This window comes from Tiliqua scincoides, chromosome 2 (genome assembly GCF_035046505.1).
Source record: "Tiliqua scincoides isolate rTilSci1 chromosome 2, rTilSci1.hap2, whole genome shotgun sequence".
NCBI classification, from domain to species: domain Eukaryota; kingdom Metazoa; phylum Chordata; class Lepidosauria; order Squamata; family Scincidae; genus Tiliqua; species Tiliqua scincoides.
The window spans coordinates 193334306-193351648 of NC_089822.1; the positions used below are offsets into that span (position 1 = coordinate 193334306).

A 17343-nucleotide genomic window follows, 5' to 3' on the forward strand; every position below is an offset into this window, starting at 1 on the left:
CCTGTCCTAAATAGAGGGTTTCAATCAGACACTGGTGAACAACATTTGCATTAACACATTTTGTGTTGGTATCATTTGTCCTGCGTCAAAGTGCTGCAGTCTCTTCAATGCCCTTACAAGTGGAACTGCCAGCTGTTGTGGACTTAATTGCATGCCTGTGTGTGTTTCTGTGTGAACAGGATGTTCTTAGAGCAGAGGTCAGTTTGGGAAAATGGTCTCAGTGCATGTTGTGTGTAAGATTTGGTCAGTGGTAGTATTGTAAAGATCATTTAATGGAATTTTTTGTTTTTCTTAGGTGAAAACCCTTGTGGCAGGAAACAAAACAGCTAATTTTCTGCAGCTTGCTGCTGAAAAATCCAATTCAGTCCCAGGTAAAGGGGTGGCTGTAGCTGCTGTCCAGGCGAAAGGTAAACTGAGCAAAGCTGTTTCAAGTAAACAGCCACTTCCAGCTGTGGCCAAAACAAAAGAGCAAAATAAAGTCCTTTCTGGTAAACCAGGACCCCTGATTCTAGCAGGAAAAAGCCCTGCCCAGGCAGCTGCTGCAAAGAAGGCATCGAGCTCTGAAAGCAGCAGCGACAGCAGCTCATCAGAGAGTGAGGAAGAAAAGACACCGACAATTGCAAAACCCCCAGCTCCTACTCAGGGTAAGAGGCTCGCTATTTCAGAAGTGTCTTGTAAGCTACTGCTGTTCTGGCTGAAAGGCTTGCATCTCTCCTCTGGCTTGCAGTGAGATTGGCCTGTATTGCTTTCCAACTAATGCTGCTGCCTCAGTCATTTCAGCTCTCTTCTTGGATTCATAGCAAAGGAAATTCTTCTTTGTAGAGACTTGAAGGAAGTCATAAACTTGTGACTCTGTCAAAGAGAGCACACCCAGTTTTGTCGGCACATGCAGAGCAATAAATAGCATTTGGGTTAGCATTAGAACAAGTATAAAATGTTGTTTGTTTCAGACTTTTAATTTCCATTTTGGTGTCCATCCAGTGTATCTTTGGCCTTTTTTCCCCTCTTTAAAGATGATGCTTTGAAGGAACTGTTCTTAGGCTTTTCAGATATTAGGATTGGAACATGTGAAGTGGTGTTTTTCAGTCATTCCTTTCAACTCTGGGTTGCACCTTTCAAGTCTGGGAACACAAACCACAGCTTGGTGACTTGAACTTCTGTTTTCAGAGCTGAGTTGTGAGCAATTGAGGGAGACCTGTCAGACAGCCAGATCTATTGTAGTCATTTCTAGGCAATTATTGCAGGGACTGCTTAAGAGTAGCATTGCAAATGATCTTAAAACTGTTAAGGTTAGATGTTGTAGGATCCTAGCTTTGTCCCAATGTGAGCAGGTTGCAAGAAAACAGCATATACAGCAGAGTACTTTCAAGCAGCAGTTATAGTTTGAGCAAGGGATATCACAAGCAGAGTAGTCAATAAACAGTCCAAGAGTCAGCACGAAGAGCAGTCAGTCCAAGTATAACAAATCCAAATCAGTTTCCAACAATACACAGTCAAAGTTTCAGTCCATAAGTCAGTAATAACATATACATACAGTATCCAACCTCCTCAGTCACTGGCAGCAGTTCCACAGTTATCCCCTACTGCTGCACTGGAAGCTCCAGCAAACTAACCTTATGTAGTCAGCTTAGCCAATCAGTGCTGGCTTGGTCACACCCAGGGTGTGTCAGTCCCAGGTGCCTGCTGATTCTGCTGATTCAGCAATCTACACCTGCTTCCTGAACCAACTTGTAAGCTGTGGTTCTGCTTCCCTCAGGACACAAAGCTAACAAAAACTTGATAGATGGAGTTAGAGTTCCCTGTCTTGGGACATTCTACTTCTTGATAACCTTAAAATTACTTTCTTTTATGTTTATTGTAAGCATAACTGCCTTTATCTCTTCTTTAGCTCTCAAGAAGACAGAGAGCAGCAGTGAGGACTCAAGTGATGATTCTGAAGAAGAAGCAACAAATACACCAGCAGTCCAGGTATTGCTTTCTAAGGATGCAGCGAATCTCAGGCACTTTGCAAGATCATTGCACTGGGTTGATTCTTTGTACACACCCATCCTTAGATGAGAATGAAGATTCTCATTCATTCATGAAGAAGCATTCTCCATAAACACTGTTTTCTGTCTCTACCTCTCAGCTACCAGTGTGTGTCGGAAAAATGTTTCTCATCGCTGCCCTGGCAGTGATGCACAACATAGCAACCCCAGTCCCACCATGCTTATGTTATTTGTTTGCACAGACAAACGCTGTACCCAGGGAGAGAATCTCTCTGATGTGGAATACTTGATGTCCAACATTCCAGCTCATGGGGAGATTTTTTTCCCAGGCACAGAGTTTGTGCAATGTTGTAATGGGGGCAGGGTTTAGAGCATCAGTGCATTTTAAATATTTGGGGCTGTTCTTCCATTCAAATGGTTCCAGGAAAGCACATGGAGAATATGTCACTTTAAGTGGCCAGGAAAGCTCTTTCTCTGTTCTTCCAAGTTATGCGAAACAAAGGAGCCCAGCATTTTCTGGCAGCCCTTAAACTGTTCAAGGCCGAGGTTATGGCTCAGGTATTTTATGGAGTGCAGTTGGGATGTGTTCTTGCGCCGCATTTATTTAATCTGTTATCTCAGTAACTTTGTTCCTAAATTACTTGATTTAGATATATGTGCACCGTGCCTAGATAACAAACCAGTTCCTGCCTTATTATACGCTGATGATCTTGTTCTATCGTCCAGAACTCAGATTGGGCTTAAATGTGCCATTAAAGCATTTATTGCTTACTATAGTGAAGAACTATTAGAAATAAATGAGGATAAATATAAAATAATGGTTTTTACAAAATCAATAAGAAGGACCAATGAAAGATGGAAAATTGGCCCGTATAAGTTGCAGCAGGTTAATGAATTTCGCTATCTTGGAGTAGTGTTCCAATCTAACCTTCCATAGTCCAAACATATACAGTATCTTAAGGGGAAAATTGAATTGACGCTACAAGCATTGAGAAATTTTTTTTACATCAAAGGAGGACAGTACATGCCAGCACTCCTAAAGGCATATAAAGCAATGGTATTGCCACGTATGTTATATGGCTCACCAATCTGGTTTTTGGGACCAATAGAACAGCTTGAGCAACTCCAGCAAGTCTTTTTTCGGAAGCTTTTAGCCCTACCCCCATGAATAGCCTCTGAAGTTATACAGTTGGAATTGGGACTTCCAAAGATTTCAACCTTGATTTGGAAAGCTATTATTGGATTTAAATACAGACTTACACTTACTGAAAATCTTCCTATTTTCACAAAACTAGCAGCACAAGAATGCTGCTGGGTAAAACGGAATAACAACATTAATACGAAAATATGTGAGCTGGGCCTACAGTCACTAGAAAAATTTAGTGGAAGAAGCCATTTGTTGCTTGTTGAAAAGCTATTAGTTCAAGATTGGAATTGCCTTCTAAGGGAGGCTAAGTGTAAATGCTCCCCTTCTTTTTTTGGAATTAAATTTCCCACTACATTTTCTTTATCCATTTATTTTTTTTATTTTTATGTACTGACGGTTCCCAAGTCGAGGCGTGCTTATATGATTGCACCATGTAATGCTTTACCAACTGCACAAATGAAGGGTCGTTTTCAAAGGATCCCTCCCGAGCAGCGTTATTGTGATTGTCCCTTAACTGAATTAGACACCCCAGTGCATATCTTTTTCTGATGCCCAAAATATACAGCAGGTAGAGATTGTTTCTTAAAGAAATGGATGCATATATTTTCTGTTTTCAGACTGAAAATTGAAGATTTTCAATTTGAAAAGACTGAAATTACTGTTAAGTAGTCTTTGCAAAGAGTGTGTTGTGGATATAGCCAAATTCTGTTTCTTTGTGGTTTTAAACTCTAGTTTTAAGATTTTAGATAAATAGGTGTATGGCTTATGTGCTAATCAACCGAATAAACTTGAACATACTTGGAGTGCAGTTGGGACCTCCCCCAACATCGCGAAAATAAATTGTGTTCAATCTAAATTTGCTAGGGCTGCCCTTCGCATACCTGGAACCGCTTTTTGATGTCCGGAGACATGACAGATTAGGATAGAGGCCTATGTTTGGATAGCAGTTGTTTGTACTGGTTAAGGCTGCACTTGCACCCGTTAGGGCTTGCACCCCTAATTCTTTGAGATGAGTATAAATTCAGGTGGATTAAAGGGTTGGAGCTAAAATTGACCTCCATGGGGTTTTCTATGTCATTTTTGGTTGGTATGGGACTGGATCAGACAGGAGCCAAGATCAAGCAGTGGATTATTGATAATAGAGCACCCAGAACATCTCAGTAATGGTAGAGTTCTGTATTAAGGAAGAACTTAGATATGTAACTGCTTTGGCACCCTACCTCTCCTTGTTAGTGATACTGAGTTATCAAAGGGCATTTATACTGGGTTGATGTGATGGTTTGCCCGCAGCTGTAGTGAAAGGACATTACCAGAAGGTCCCATTCTTAGAATGATAGTGTCTCTGTGGGGCAAATCAACTAGAAACCATTGAGCATGTTTTGTTGGTCTGCGATTACTATAGGGATATTCATGTGAATGGTTCAAGCAGCTTCCTCATGAGGAAGCCTACACCATGGCTTCCTCATGAGGAAGCTGCTTGAACCATTCACTAAAGAGGCTATGCCGTGTCTCCAAAACCAGACGTGATAGGGCAAAATAGATGCCATTTTTTGAATCAGCACCCCAAATATACCCAGGAATTGGTGTAACGTTTAAGGAAGCAAAATGTGTGTTGGCCTGTGTTACTGATCTTGGTTTTATGCTGTGTTCTTTACATCAAAGATGTCTACCCTGAGTCCAGCCTAGGTTCTATATGCTGATGCCACCCTCTCTTCACCTTTCACCTGATGTGAAATGGGAAAAGTTCTGATGTGGTAGAATGGACTATACCATTTCATATTGTAGATGGAGAATCATGCTTTGGGATGCTCCCCATGTTGTTAAATGAAAACAATTCCCTGGATGAAGAAACAACCATAGGTTCAAGATGAGTCTGCCCCCTCCTTTCTGTTATATGTGAGTGTGTTTTAATATGAGGGAGCATTAAAAAATGTGACACACAATCACCCTGCAATCTGAAGTGGTACAGTCCACTCTGTCACCTTGTTCTGCTGCATGTGTAGACCAGGCTGGAACAGGGAATAGATAATTCCACATATTCTTCTTACAGTCTCAAAACAGGTTATTGGGACTTGAAAATATAAATTTTAGTTTCCAGAATTTTCTGTGTGTGTGTGTGTGTGTGTGTGTGTGAGAGAGAGAGAGAGAGAGAGAGAGAGAGAGAGAGAGTAGTTTAACACATCAACTATTTGAAGTCATGAACTTTGTTTTTTTTTTTTAAACTATACCGTTCTCTTCACCACTGAACGATAGGCAAAATTGCTTGGGAGAACACCTCAAGCCTTTGCATCACCAGTGAAAAATGCACCATCAGCTCTGCTGTCAAAGAAGGTAGTTCATACTCCAACTCCGTTGAAACAAGCAGACAAGCCATCTGGGACAGGTCTGAAGAAACCAGGGCTTCTGTCTCCTACAAAGACTGCTGAGACTGCCAGAGACACAGAGAGCAGTGAGTCATCGTCATCAGAGAGTGAGACCTCCCCAGTCCCGATAAGCCAGAAGGTTAGTGATTATTGCTTTGCTCAGAATAATGGGATTGCTTTTTTTGTTTTGTTTTCTGCAGGTAGTCACATATGTGTGAACTCTCAGCTTTTCAAAATGTAGCTGCTTTTCCCCTTATCCCTCTACCTTTACTATGTCCTCTCTTGGCTACCTTCACACTGCTTGTTTTGTTCCTGTGGACAGTTATTGAATGAATAGATTAGGCTTCTGATTATTCTTTGTCATCCTTGAATTTACACAGTGACAACAAAAATGGCTGCAGGAGATAAGTTCAAAGAACAGTTTTATTTTTTATTTTTTTATTTTTTTAAAGCTCTGTATTGGAATCGGCTTCCAATACACTGGAATCATGTTAATTTTTCTTCTTAAAACAAAATAAGTTTCTACTCCTTGCAGTTGTTGAAAATGTTTTGTGGGCTTAGTAAATGTAATGTGATATCCTTCGGTTCATCTGTGCCTTCGACAAGGCCTTTTCTTTCCTTTTCCGGCTTTTTCCTATTAACTTCCAGCCTCAGTTCTTGGATGACAGAAGGAGAGATGGACTAGAGAAGTCTGGCATCCTGTGTGATACTTTGCATCCTTTGTGATACTGTATGATACTATTAGGGCACCGCTTAGCAGTATTTGTTTCAACTGGCAGGGGAGCTTTTCTGAAGACTGTTGCTCCATGAAGCACTATCTAAGTGCATACAAGACTGGAGCCTTCCATGAGCACCGTATATTTTGAAGGGTATGCCCTTTCTCAACCCCCTCCCCCATCTTGGTTGATTGCACCCTGTTTGCTTTGCATAACACCAGTGTGATAAAGCCAACTCAAAAGGGAGAGTGATGAAGTGAATTTGATAGGTAGGATTTAACATTGTTTCTTCCCTATTAGTCTGATACTATCATGTTCCTCCCCACACACCCCAAAAAGTTTCATGTATCAACACATTTAATGGAGGCAATAAATAAACAAATTTCAGTAGTGTGGAGATGAAGGAAAAGGACTTGTGGAACTTGTTCAGATTTCTGGCTACTAGCTAGGACCCATGAAAATATAAGGAGAGCAATTTTATGTTACTTTGTTCTCTAGCCAAATTGGTAAAGGAAACATGGAATATTTAGTTTCAGAGATTTTCAGGAAAAATTGAGATGCATATAAACCCTAAATCCAGAGCGCTGCATGCATGGGGGCTTCTAGACTTTCTCCCGGCAGCTGCCCTCTTAATATTCCCCAGAAGAATGGGGAACCTTCCAGAGCCATCCAGCTTGAGAGGCTACAAATATCAGTCCTTGCCCTATGCATTTGCAAAGGATGCGCAAATCAAGTATCTCCATTTTAACTAATGATAAAAATAATCTGATATCCAAAACTATTGCAGGGGCAGAGGATCTTACTAATCATGACAGAATTGGGCACAGTGATTTAATTTAACTTTGTAAATAGCCATTGGCTGGAGGAAGGTAGCAGTTTCTACGCTGGGCAAACAGCTTGCCAGACCAGCTGCTCAAACCACCCTGTCACACAGAAGTGTGGGTGGGCTGATACTTTTAGAATTGTTCAGTTCAGAGTCTTTTTGGAGTTGGGGAAGATTGGCCACACTTAAATTTTTGGCAAGGTTGAGTTGTGCCTGTAATACTTTCTGAGGCCAGTAAAAAGTTTAATAGTGCCATCTACTTCAGCCTTCTGTTTTAACCATCTTATTCAAATTTTGACAAATGCAGTACACTCTAGCTTCGAAGCAAACCAAATCCAACAAATTATTTGCTCATCATAAAATCACTACAGGGAGGTACGTGCACTTATACTTGGAACAAAATGTAAGGGTTCTCCAGCTAAGCTTAATGGATGCCACATTTTCCGAAAATGTTACTCCTATTGAGCTGTTTTGCCAAAATCATTTGAAAAGTTCAATTTCCCTAGATAAGAACTTCCCATGCTTTTCAAAGAGCTGCTGCTTCTTTGGGTTATCTTGGATCTCGCTCTGGCTCTGATGTGGAAAATGCAAGAAACTTTGTGTGCTTATAGAATGGGCTTGAACTGCTTTGATAAAAACAAGACAAAATTGATCTCCTGTGTAACAATTTGTCTTACGACATGTTCTGGCAAAGTTTATCCAGAAACACTATTGTGCATGCACCCTAAATGGCAGTAAGCCCCAATTTTTTTTCCTGCAAGTTCTAACACCTAGGCACACAAATATTCGACGCTATCATAAAGTCTGCCCAGCATAGTGTATCAGTGACTGAGAACCATGCATTGGGCTTTTCTCATGCCTTTGCCTAGTAGCAGATTTTATGATAGCTCGAATATTACCCCATTTCTGCTCTTCCAACTAATTTGTTTTGGTTTTCCCACCCCTAATAAAAGTCCAGACCAAATCTGTTTCTGTGGAAAGGGAGTGAAGCTGCTACGATATGTTTTTGAATATAATAACTTTAAATTGCAATGTTGTATGTAGTTTACTAACAACCCAATCCTATGTTTCCCTAGCACCAAGGGCTACAGCAGTGCCAAAATGGCGACTGCTGTATCCAATGGGGCAGGGAAGCAGCGCCAGGTCTCTTCGGAGTAAGGGAACAAATGTTCCCATACTCTGTGTAGTGGCCAGGCGATCACAATGGGTCTCCTCAAATCTGTGCCCGCAGAATCAAGCAGTCCTGTGTCGGGTTTCCTTGCCCAGGAGGGGGGTTAGCCTATGGCAACAGTCTGCTGCCATCTCCACCCCCCTCTCCCTGCCCAGTTCTGTCCCCTCCCCGCCCTCTTCCCTACCCTGAAAAGGCCTGTCACCAACCAGCAGAACTTACCTCTGGGAGCCTTTTGTTCTCTGGCTCTGTGGCCCTGCCCCAACTGAGACTGGACCCAGCACCACTAGTGCGCCATTACCTCTGGCGCGAAAATGCCTTATGGTACTTTTTGCAACAGTTGGGCCAGGGGTGCTGGTGGAGTGCTGTTGCCGCAGCCCATTGGATTGAGTCCTAAGAAGAACACAATTTGATAATGCTAGTACCCACATGCTGGTGCTCCCCCCCCCCCCAAGAATATTCTTGGCAGGTAGAGAGGAGGAACTACTTTGGGAGCATACATTAATTCTTTGCCTCCATGAGCAAGATCCAAAATACAGGTATACCCCGTTATCCATGGGGGTTCCTTTTCGGAACCCCCCCCACACACACAATTATGTGAAACCATGGATACCAGGGAATGCCCCCCCCACCCTCTGGAGGTGAGGGGATAAGAACTCCCCTCACCTCCAGAGTGGGTGCACGTGGGGGGGGGAGCGTGGACCTGATCCATGGATAAGTGTAACAGTGGATATGAGAATTGCGGATAAGGGGGTCCCCCCCTAGAATGTAGAAATCTGGGAAATGGTTTCGTTCCTTATTGGAGAATGTGAGTTGTAGTGATGGTTAATTAGTACAAGTAAAATAAGCATCATGTCTAAATTTAATGTAGAATTTGGGGTGTTTATTTACCTGATGGGGTGATTATGTGTATATTTCCTCAGGAAGGGAGAGAGGACAAACAAGCAATCTTAAAGCATCTGTAGGCTCATTAAGCATTCCAGGTTCCATCCTATGCTACATCTTCAAATACCTGCAACTGTTCCTAGATGGCAAAGAGAAGGCAGGCTCTGTGGGCAGTAAATACTTTGCCTTCCTTCTGTGAGAGGAAGCGGACACCAATGCTTTATGTAGGAGGAAACAGAAAGCAGAGAAACTGCCCTAGATGACTCTTTAGCCTGATTCAGCCTGGCTACTCTTATGTAGGATGACTTGGGCTTGACCTGACTTTTTCCATGTGTGGGTTTCCCCTCAATGCTGCATCTGAGGATGATAAGAGACTTTGCAGCAGGGCTGATTTGGCTCTTCCCCTTACCCTACCAATGTTACAGATGGCTTGCCCAAACCATCTGGATTAGTTTTACTAGCAAACTTTATTCCATGTCCTACAGGCAGATCTGGAAATATGATATGCTTTGGGCAGACTGTGAACTAACTGCTGCCAGCTATTCTACTATGAGTGTTTGGAAGACAGAATATTGTGTCCTCCTAATGGAAAGGAATGGGCTAGATGGCCCTTCTGTTCTTTCCAGCCTTTCAAACAGCCTGCAGCCTGTTCTACCTTGTCAGTCTTCAGAGTCATAGGATAAGTCTGTAAAGCCAGCAGGCTGGATCTGTTCAAGACCCCCAAAAGAGAAGGACCTATGTGTTGGCATGATGTAAAGAATTTGAGCTCACTCCTTGTAGACCCTGTTTTTGAATGCTCTTGCCTTTGATATCCCATGTTCCTCCTGTGAAGGGCGCTAGATTGCCCCAGCCCCTTAGCTGCTTGCCCGTGCAAGCTTTTGGGTTCTCCTGAGTCATCCAAGCCTGCCCAAGTGCACACACTCCAAAAGTCAGAGTAAAAGTTCTTCATTATAACTGAAGTTAGTACTTTAAGTAGCTGCCACCCAACACAGTGGGCTTCTCAAGGGCAGCTAGAGATGTCAGTGCACACATAGCTACAGGTTCTACTCTACTCACATGCCTATATACACTTACATGATCTTTCCTTCCAGATGTCCAGAGAAGCAGAATTCCCCCTTGGCATACGACAACCCCGTATGTCAGACCCAGAGCAAAGACCCAGCACAGATTTATCGAACGGCCCACCAACCATAATTCCCCAATTCTGCTGAGTCATGCACTGCCCGCTTATGCGGTTCAGCCAATCATACACCCAGGCCCGCTTTTGCCATTGGGCCAGTCTGAACCCCTGCATGTACTTCTCTTCCATGGTGTGATCTCATCATTTGCACCTGTGTGTTATCTCCTGGTGCTATCCTTCTGGTTCCCAAGGGCATCTGGCCTTCTGGAAGCCTTCTTCTACTTTCCACTTCAAAGTTAACTCTTCCTCCCCCTTCCTGTTGATTAACACCTTCTCCACTCCATCAGTCTGCCTAACTATGCAGTTCCAACTTCAAAAGACTTAACTTCCTTTCCCATATTCTTTTACAACCTATAGGCATCTGAATATTTCTCCCTCAGTTATATTGTCATATCTTATCCCATCACTTTAATGTATTTCAGATATACCCTTATAACTCCAAACCCCTTAAAATCCCATACATCTCCTTCCACCTCTGTAAATGTTCCTTTTCCATACTTTAATTCTGGTCTGTGTGCTACTTGTGGCACACTTTAATTCTGGTCTGTGTGCTACTTGTGGAACACTGTGCTACTCATGGCAGCAACATCAGAAATGTGTTGTGCAAAATTATTCATCCTTTTACTATATTCTCCTTCAGTCATGCCACAGAACAAGGCATTAAGAATTAACTCTTGCTGTTGTAAGCTTACCAGCCCAGGTATTGGCATGTTTAATAGATTAAAGCTGTTCAGAAAACCCCTGTTTATTTATTGCCCAAGCCTTGTTCTGCTTCCCAGAGCACTAAAAAATGCAGCAGACCAGAAGCCGGTTTTTTGAAAAGGCTGCTTTTGATTTTATTTCCTTTGTGGGGCCTTTAAACTTGGGTGTAATTTTGCTAGTCATATGCTGTCCCCACAGCTCCCCCCCCCCTTTCTTTTTCTTCTGTGTCTCTCTCTTTCCTCTCCTGGCCTTTTCCTTTGAAAATGAACTCCTTTGTACACAGCCCCATCCGTTTTAACATTGACAGTTGATAGCATTTTGGATTGATGGATGCTTGTCATGCCATTTAAGAAGCAATTGGACTAATGGGAACTATTAGCCAATTGATGCCAAAAGACCAGCCTTCATACTCTTAAGGTGAGGAGTGTGGTGTTTTTTGGGTTTTTTTCAGATGAAGCCCTTTAGTTTGATATTAATGTTTATTACAGTGCAATCTAGTAGCTGCTTTCCCTAAGAAAAAGTGTGCTGAGCATTTCAGATTATCAGTAGGCAGATGGGTTGTGAGGGTGTGTGGAAATCTTTCTGCAGAATCACCTGTTGCCCATGTGTCCTGTTCTCCCCCCCCCCCCCAAAAAAAAAGCTGGCCAGTATGTGAAAAGGAGGTGCTGTACTTCTTTTGAAGTCCTTTTAGGTTGGAGCTTGGGCCAAAGAACTAACCAAAGTGTTGCTCTTTTTTCTAATGTATTTTATTTCTTTTTCTAGTGAAAGCAATTTGTGCACCTTGGTAATTGTGCAAAATTCTGGGATGGGGATCACTTTGCTGATCTATATTCAAATCCTTGCTCAGCCATGAAGCTCCTTGGGTATCCTTGGGTCAGCCACTGTCTCTCAGCCTAACATATCTCACAGGGTTGTTGTGAGGACAAAAAGGAGAGAAGGAACCTTGTACACCACTCTGAAATCCTTAGAGCAGAAGTGCCCAAACCCCAGCCCGGGGACCACTTGCAGCCCTCAGGAACTCCCAATCCGGCCCGTGGGGAGTCCCCAGTCTCCATTGAGCCTCTGGCTCTCCAGAGACTTGCTGGAGCGCATGCTGGTCCGACGCAAAGGCTCTCAGTATGGGGGTGATTCTTCGACCTCCCATGTGAGCTGTGGGATGAGGGCTCCCTCCACTGCTTACTGTTTCACGTCTGTGATGCGGCAGCGAAGGAAAAGCCGACCTTGCTTTGCGCAAGGCCTTTTATAGGCCATGAGCTATTGCAGGATCTTCATTCATTCTTATAAGTTCCATTTCTAATATATTGATGTATGTAAATTTATTCAAATTTGAAATGTAAATTAATTCTTTTTTATTCCTGGCCCCCAACACAGTGTCAGAGAGATGATGTGGCCCTCTTGCCAAAAAGTTTGGACCTTAGAGCAGCCTTAGAGCAGGGGTGTCTAAACCTTTTGGCAGGAGGGCCACATCATCTCTCTGACACTATGTCAGGGGCCAGGGCCAGCTCTCTTCCTCCTCACCACCATAAAGTTTCAGCATAAAAAGATTCACTTCCCTTTCTAAACTGTCATGTCTCAGGGCCAGTAAAGCGAATGACAATTAACTATGTTTCATTGGTTCTAAAAATTATCGGAAATGCTGGCCTTTCATGCTATGCTTTTTAGATCTCTTGGGAATGACTGAATAAGAGGCTCGAACAGGCACTTCTTCCATGAAAATCAATCATTTGCTGGTGGTAATTTTGGTTTTTGTTCTTCCTGTTGTGCAGAGGTTGCAAACTCCCCGGCCTCCGACTGCAGCCAGACAAAGCCAGGCTGATAAATCAGGCCCCCTGGTGAAAGCAGCATCAAGTGCTTTGAAAGGGAAGGAGAGCAGCAGCTCATCTGACAGCGAGGATGAAACGGTTCCTGCATCACTAAACCTGCCACCTCCACCCAGTAAGATACCTCTAGTTTATCACTGGTGTTTGGGTCCTTGTGTCTTCAGCTTCTCTGTCAATTTCTTTGATTCTTTGCTTGAGCAGCACACATTTGGAGCACATGAGAAGCAATCAGGCTCCCTGCAGCGCACACACAATGCAGCCTGAAGTGCCAAAAGACATGCCAATTATTCTGAAGCTGATGTGTCAGTGTTGCTCAATTTCTGCATTTGTTTTATTTTGGAATATCCTTTCAGGCTGGCAAAAGAACTGTTCGATTTGGGGAAGGGAGGAGGATGCTCTTGTTTCTAATTTATTTTACTGTTGTCAAGCCAGACCTGTGTGAGCTCTTCTGGAGTTTTACAAAAATCACTATCGGCAGCTGTCTATCTGTAAAGGATCATTATTTCACTGTTACCTTATCGGCCTGGAATCCTCCCTGGTTTCCTGCTTCTGTGAAGGTCTCTTTGACAGAGCATTGTGATCAGGTTGTGTGTCCTTTAGGCTCTGGCCCAAGGCAGTTATTTTCTCCCATCCGTTTAGTACTGCGGACAAGAGGGAAAGAAAGCTAGTTGACTAACTCACTGAATTGTGGGTACCTATGGAGGCAATAGGGTATTTGCCTCTAAAACCAGCTGATGGAGAAATATTAAAGTGCTCTCTCTGCAGTATTTGTAAAATGACAGCTCTACCACCCAAAGTAGCTTCTCTACCGGCCTGAGAAGAGTGATGGGATTTCTTCCTCCTTTAATGCTGTTGTAGGCAGCCATTTTTTCAGAATAGCTCAGAGTAGTGAAAATGACTTGGTGGAAGCAAACCTCTGAACTCCATCATGGGTGAAGATGATGGGTAAAGAGTTGCTGAGGGATCGTTTTTAATGGCAATTATGAGTAGACCATCTAAAGATTGATATGAATACCTTTGTTTTTTACCACTGAACTCTATTCTGAGTTCTCGGCCTTTTAACATCTTTTTAACATCTTTTAATATTTTTTTACAGGCCTGATTCTTTTATGACTTGCTGCTGCTCTATGCTCTTTTTTACCTATTTTTTTACTCTGACTGCTGTTTTTTATGATGTGTTAATATGTTTTTATTTGTTTTTAAATTATGTTTTTATATGTTGTAAGCCGCCTTGAGTCCCTTTGGGGAGAAAGGCGGGATAAAAATAAAGTTGTTATTATTATTATTATTATTATTATTATTATTATTATTATTATTATTATTATTATTATTATTATTATTATTGCAAGGAGCATGCTTTGCTCATGTAAGGTCTTTGGTCCATAAGATTCAATGGACCTCCCTTTAGGATGGGCAGTGGCTTTCCTAGGTCTGAGTAGATAATACTGGACATGTTCTGTTTGAAGCAACTTCATATGAAGGGAGTTGGTGAAAATGATGTATGTTTCAAGTTATAGGCTGATAGCATCCTTGCCAGCACGTACCCTATCTTACAGCCCAATCCTAACCCGATTGCTTTTGGCATGTTTCAGTGATGCTAAAATGACTTCTGGTATATCCTGTGGGCAGAGAAGCAGCCAGAGGTCTCCTTGAGGTAAGGGAACATTTGGTCCCTTAACGTGTGTTGAGCTCCAATAGCCTCTATAGGTCTACTCAGAGCCATACCAACTCAATTGCTTGTGCAGAACCAAGTAGCCCTGTGTAGGGCTTGTTTGCAGCAGAGGCCACTCCACAGTCCCTGCCCCCTCTCGGTCCTGAACTGCCCTCCCATCTCAAAATACCCCCATTTTTGCTCTCCCCCGCTTCCTGGTACTGGACTTATCCCCATTGACTGGCGCTGCTCTGATGCCAGCAGAGGCTTTTCCACTGGCGGCACTGGTCTCTGCATGGTTGCACCATGCTTTACAGCTCATTTGTGACAGTGGGTGCTTGCATAGGGTTGGGCTGTTAGGTTCTTGAAGTCCTGTAATGAGTGTACAAAGGAAAGAAAGCTAAAGAAAACCATCACTAGTAAGAAAGGAATCTACCCTCTGTTCCTAATATTTGATGGCACATAGGATACACAAACCTTGGTGACTCCATATTCTGACCTAGCCTGTGTGTGTAGAAGCTGTTGAAATCTTGAGCTGTGATTGTCTTTTTGATGCCCTCGTATTGAATATTTTGTCTGGTGTTCAACTGTCTACATTAAGACTTGAAAACTGATCACTGCTGAACTATCTTCAAGGATTCTTTTTCTTTTTTGGCCTTTGCTAGGGGAGGACATTCAGTTTTGTCAGGATATTTTGGCACTACCGGGAGAAATTTACTGCCTGAGCATGGCAAGGCCTGAAAGCCTAGAGCCTATATCTAGATGTAAGCCCACTGCTCAAGTAAGGCAAAAGTAAAGTGTACCATGTGACCCTGGACTGACCAATGGTGACCAGACAGATCTGCTGAGTCACAGTGACTTAGCAGCCCCAATGCAAGTCTTTGGGGGACGGGCTGGTTTATCCTGGGAGAATGATGTAACCAAGTCAAGAGAGAATGAGGTAATGGGGATGATGTCATCCCTTACCCAATTCGTCAGGGGAGGTATAAAAGGGAGGCTGCTAGAGTCTACCCTTGTGGGTCGTTTGAAGGAGTTTGGAAGAGCGTAAATCTGTGTTGGTGTATCTGAAGAACTGTGCTTACTGTTATGCTGCTGGTGAGACTGGCTACTTGTATCATATGTAAATATAGCTTGGTGGTGGACGTCTGCCTGGCTTGTGTTTTCATTCCTTCTCTTCGCTATCTTGGATCACTTCGGGTGCCAGCAGTTTGCTGCGCTACATCCTCTCTGCGGGCTTTGCATGCTGCATAGCCCCAACAGGTTTCAAATTGGAAGCTGCCATGTTTCTATGGTTATAGTAATTATGGGGAAATTCATCGAGCTTGAAGGGTGTAAGGTGCTCCTGATCTTCCAGATTGAATGCCAGTTAAACTAATTTGGCTAACTTGTGAGGTTCCTCTCTGCTCTTTTTCTCCAACAAGCTGGTCTAGATTTGGTGGCAAGTCTGAGTGGGCTTCCGCAAATTGGGTAAATGTGGATTTTTTGATCCTGTTGCAGAATATCCTTCTTTTGCCTGTTTGTTGCATTGGTTGCAACCTGTGCATTCTCATCATTATATCAGACAGAAGTTCCTGTAACTTTTCTTTTTCCTCTAGTACTGTTAACTTGAAAGCTTTATCAGCACAGTAACAGGCCTCTGAACTCTGTCAGTTCACCTAAATTGAAGCCTGGCTTACTGGCTACCCTCTGACACGCTAATCCTATACAGGTATCCGTCGCTTAATGACAGATGCCTTCTCTGAACCTCGTTGTCAAGCAATTTTGTGGTTATGCGAACCTTGTGTTGATGGTGACATTAGGAGGCCCAAGAGGCCTGCTCTGGGTCTTGCTGGGCTTCCATGAGCCTTAGAATGGCATGCAGAAATTTCCTGAAGCTACTTTCAGTTTTCAGAAGCAAATCAGAAGTAGTTTTCTGAAAGCTTCTGAGGCCTGTTGAGGCCTGGCGCAACCTAGAGGAGGCCCAGGGGTCTCCTAATGATACCAGCAACACCCTAAACCACAAGGTAAAGAATTTCCACTACCAAACAGTAAACCAATAATAGACCATCATATATATGCAATCCATCGCTAAGCACTGCACACCTGTATTGAATTTCAGTGGGACTTGCTTCTAGTAAATAAGGGTTCTTCCTAGGAACTGCAGTTCAATACATCCTCTTGTTTCCTCTGCCCCAAATGTGAGTGTTTTTCAGGCAATCTAAAGGTGTGCAGAAATGACACTCTTCTTTTTCACTCTCATATACTCTCTTATACTTTTCTTTAAGCCGTCCACTCATAAAATATGACTCTTCCCGCAAGCTTTGTAACAGAAGCAAGGATGAATGTGTATGAATTGTCCTGTACCTTGAGCTACAAATGACAATATACTGGCAGTGCTTTCCCTTCTTCCTAGCCCTTGAGAACTATGATTGTTTGCTAACTTTCATACGATGTAGGAAGCTGTCCTCTGCTGAATTAGACCACTGGTCCACCTGACTTAATATTATTGACACAGACTGGCATGGTTCTCGAGGATTTCACGAGGCAGGTAATTGCATTTTTCAGTCTGATGCATCCCACTCACATGGAAGGGGGCTTGTAACTTAGTAAACTATTGCGTGCTTTACATTCAGAAAGTCCCAAGTTCAACCTCTTTCTGGGTAGGGCTGGAAAAGACTCCAATTCAAAACTTTGCAGAGCTACTGCCAGTCAGCAGAGACGATGCTGAGCTAAATGGACTGTGGTCTGTGGTCTGTCTTTGGTATTAACTACATATGTACCTATGCTGTATATAAGAGGATGCAACCAGTGGCAGTCGGTCATGTAATTCAACTGGTAGTATTGGTAGTGTATGTGATACAGATTTCTTAAGAGGGCTTTGTATCCAGGTATTGCCTTTTTTCCAAACCAGTTGGCCACTT

At 42.9% G+C, this 17343-nt stretch overlaps 1 protein-coding gene across 2 annotated transcripts in view; it reads left to right on the forward strand.

The window, feature by feature from the left end:
* TCOF1 (treacle ribosome biogenesis factor 1) overlaps positions 1-17343 on the forward strand; it is a 49769-nt gene that overhangs the window by 8114 nt on the left and 24312 nt on the right. For both annotated transcript variants that reach the window (XM_066613328.1, XM_066613329.1), the window contains exons 5-8: positions 296-644; positions 1889-1968; positions 5389-5637; positions 12739-12907. In XM_066613328.1, coding sequence (XP_066469425.1) covers positions 296-644; positions 1889-1968; positions 5389-5637; positions 12739-12907 — 847 coding nt within the window. The remainder of the gene's footprint in view (positions 1-295; positions 645-1888; positions 1969-5388; positions 5638-12738; positions 12908-17343) is intronic.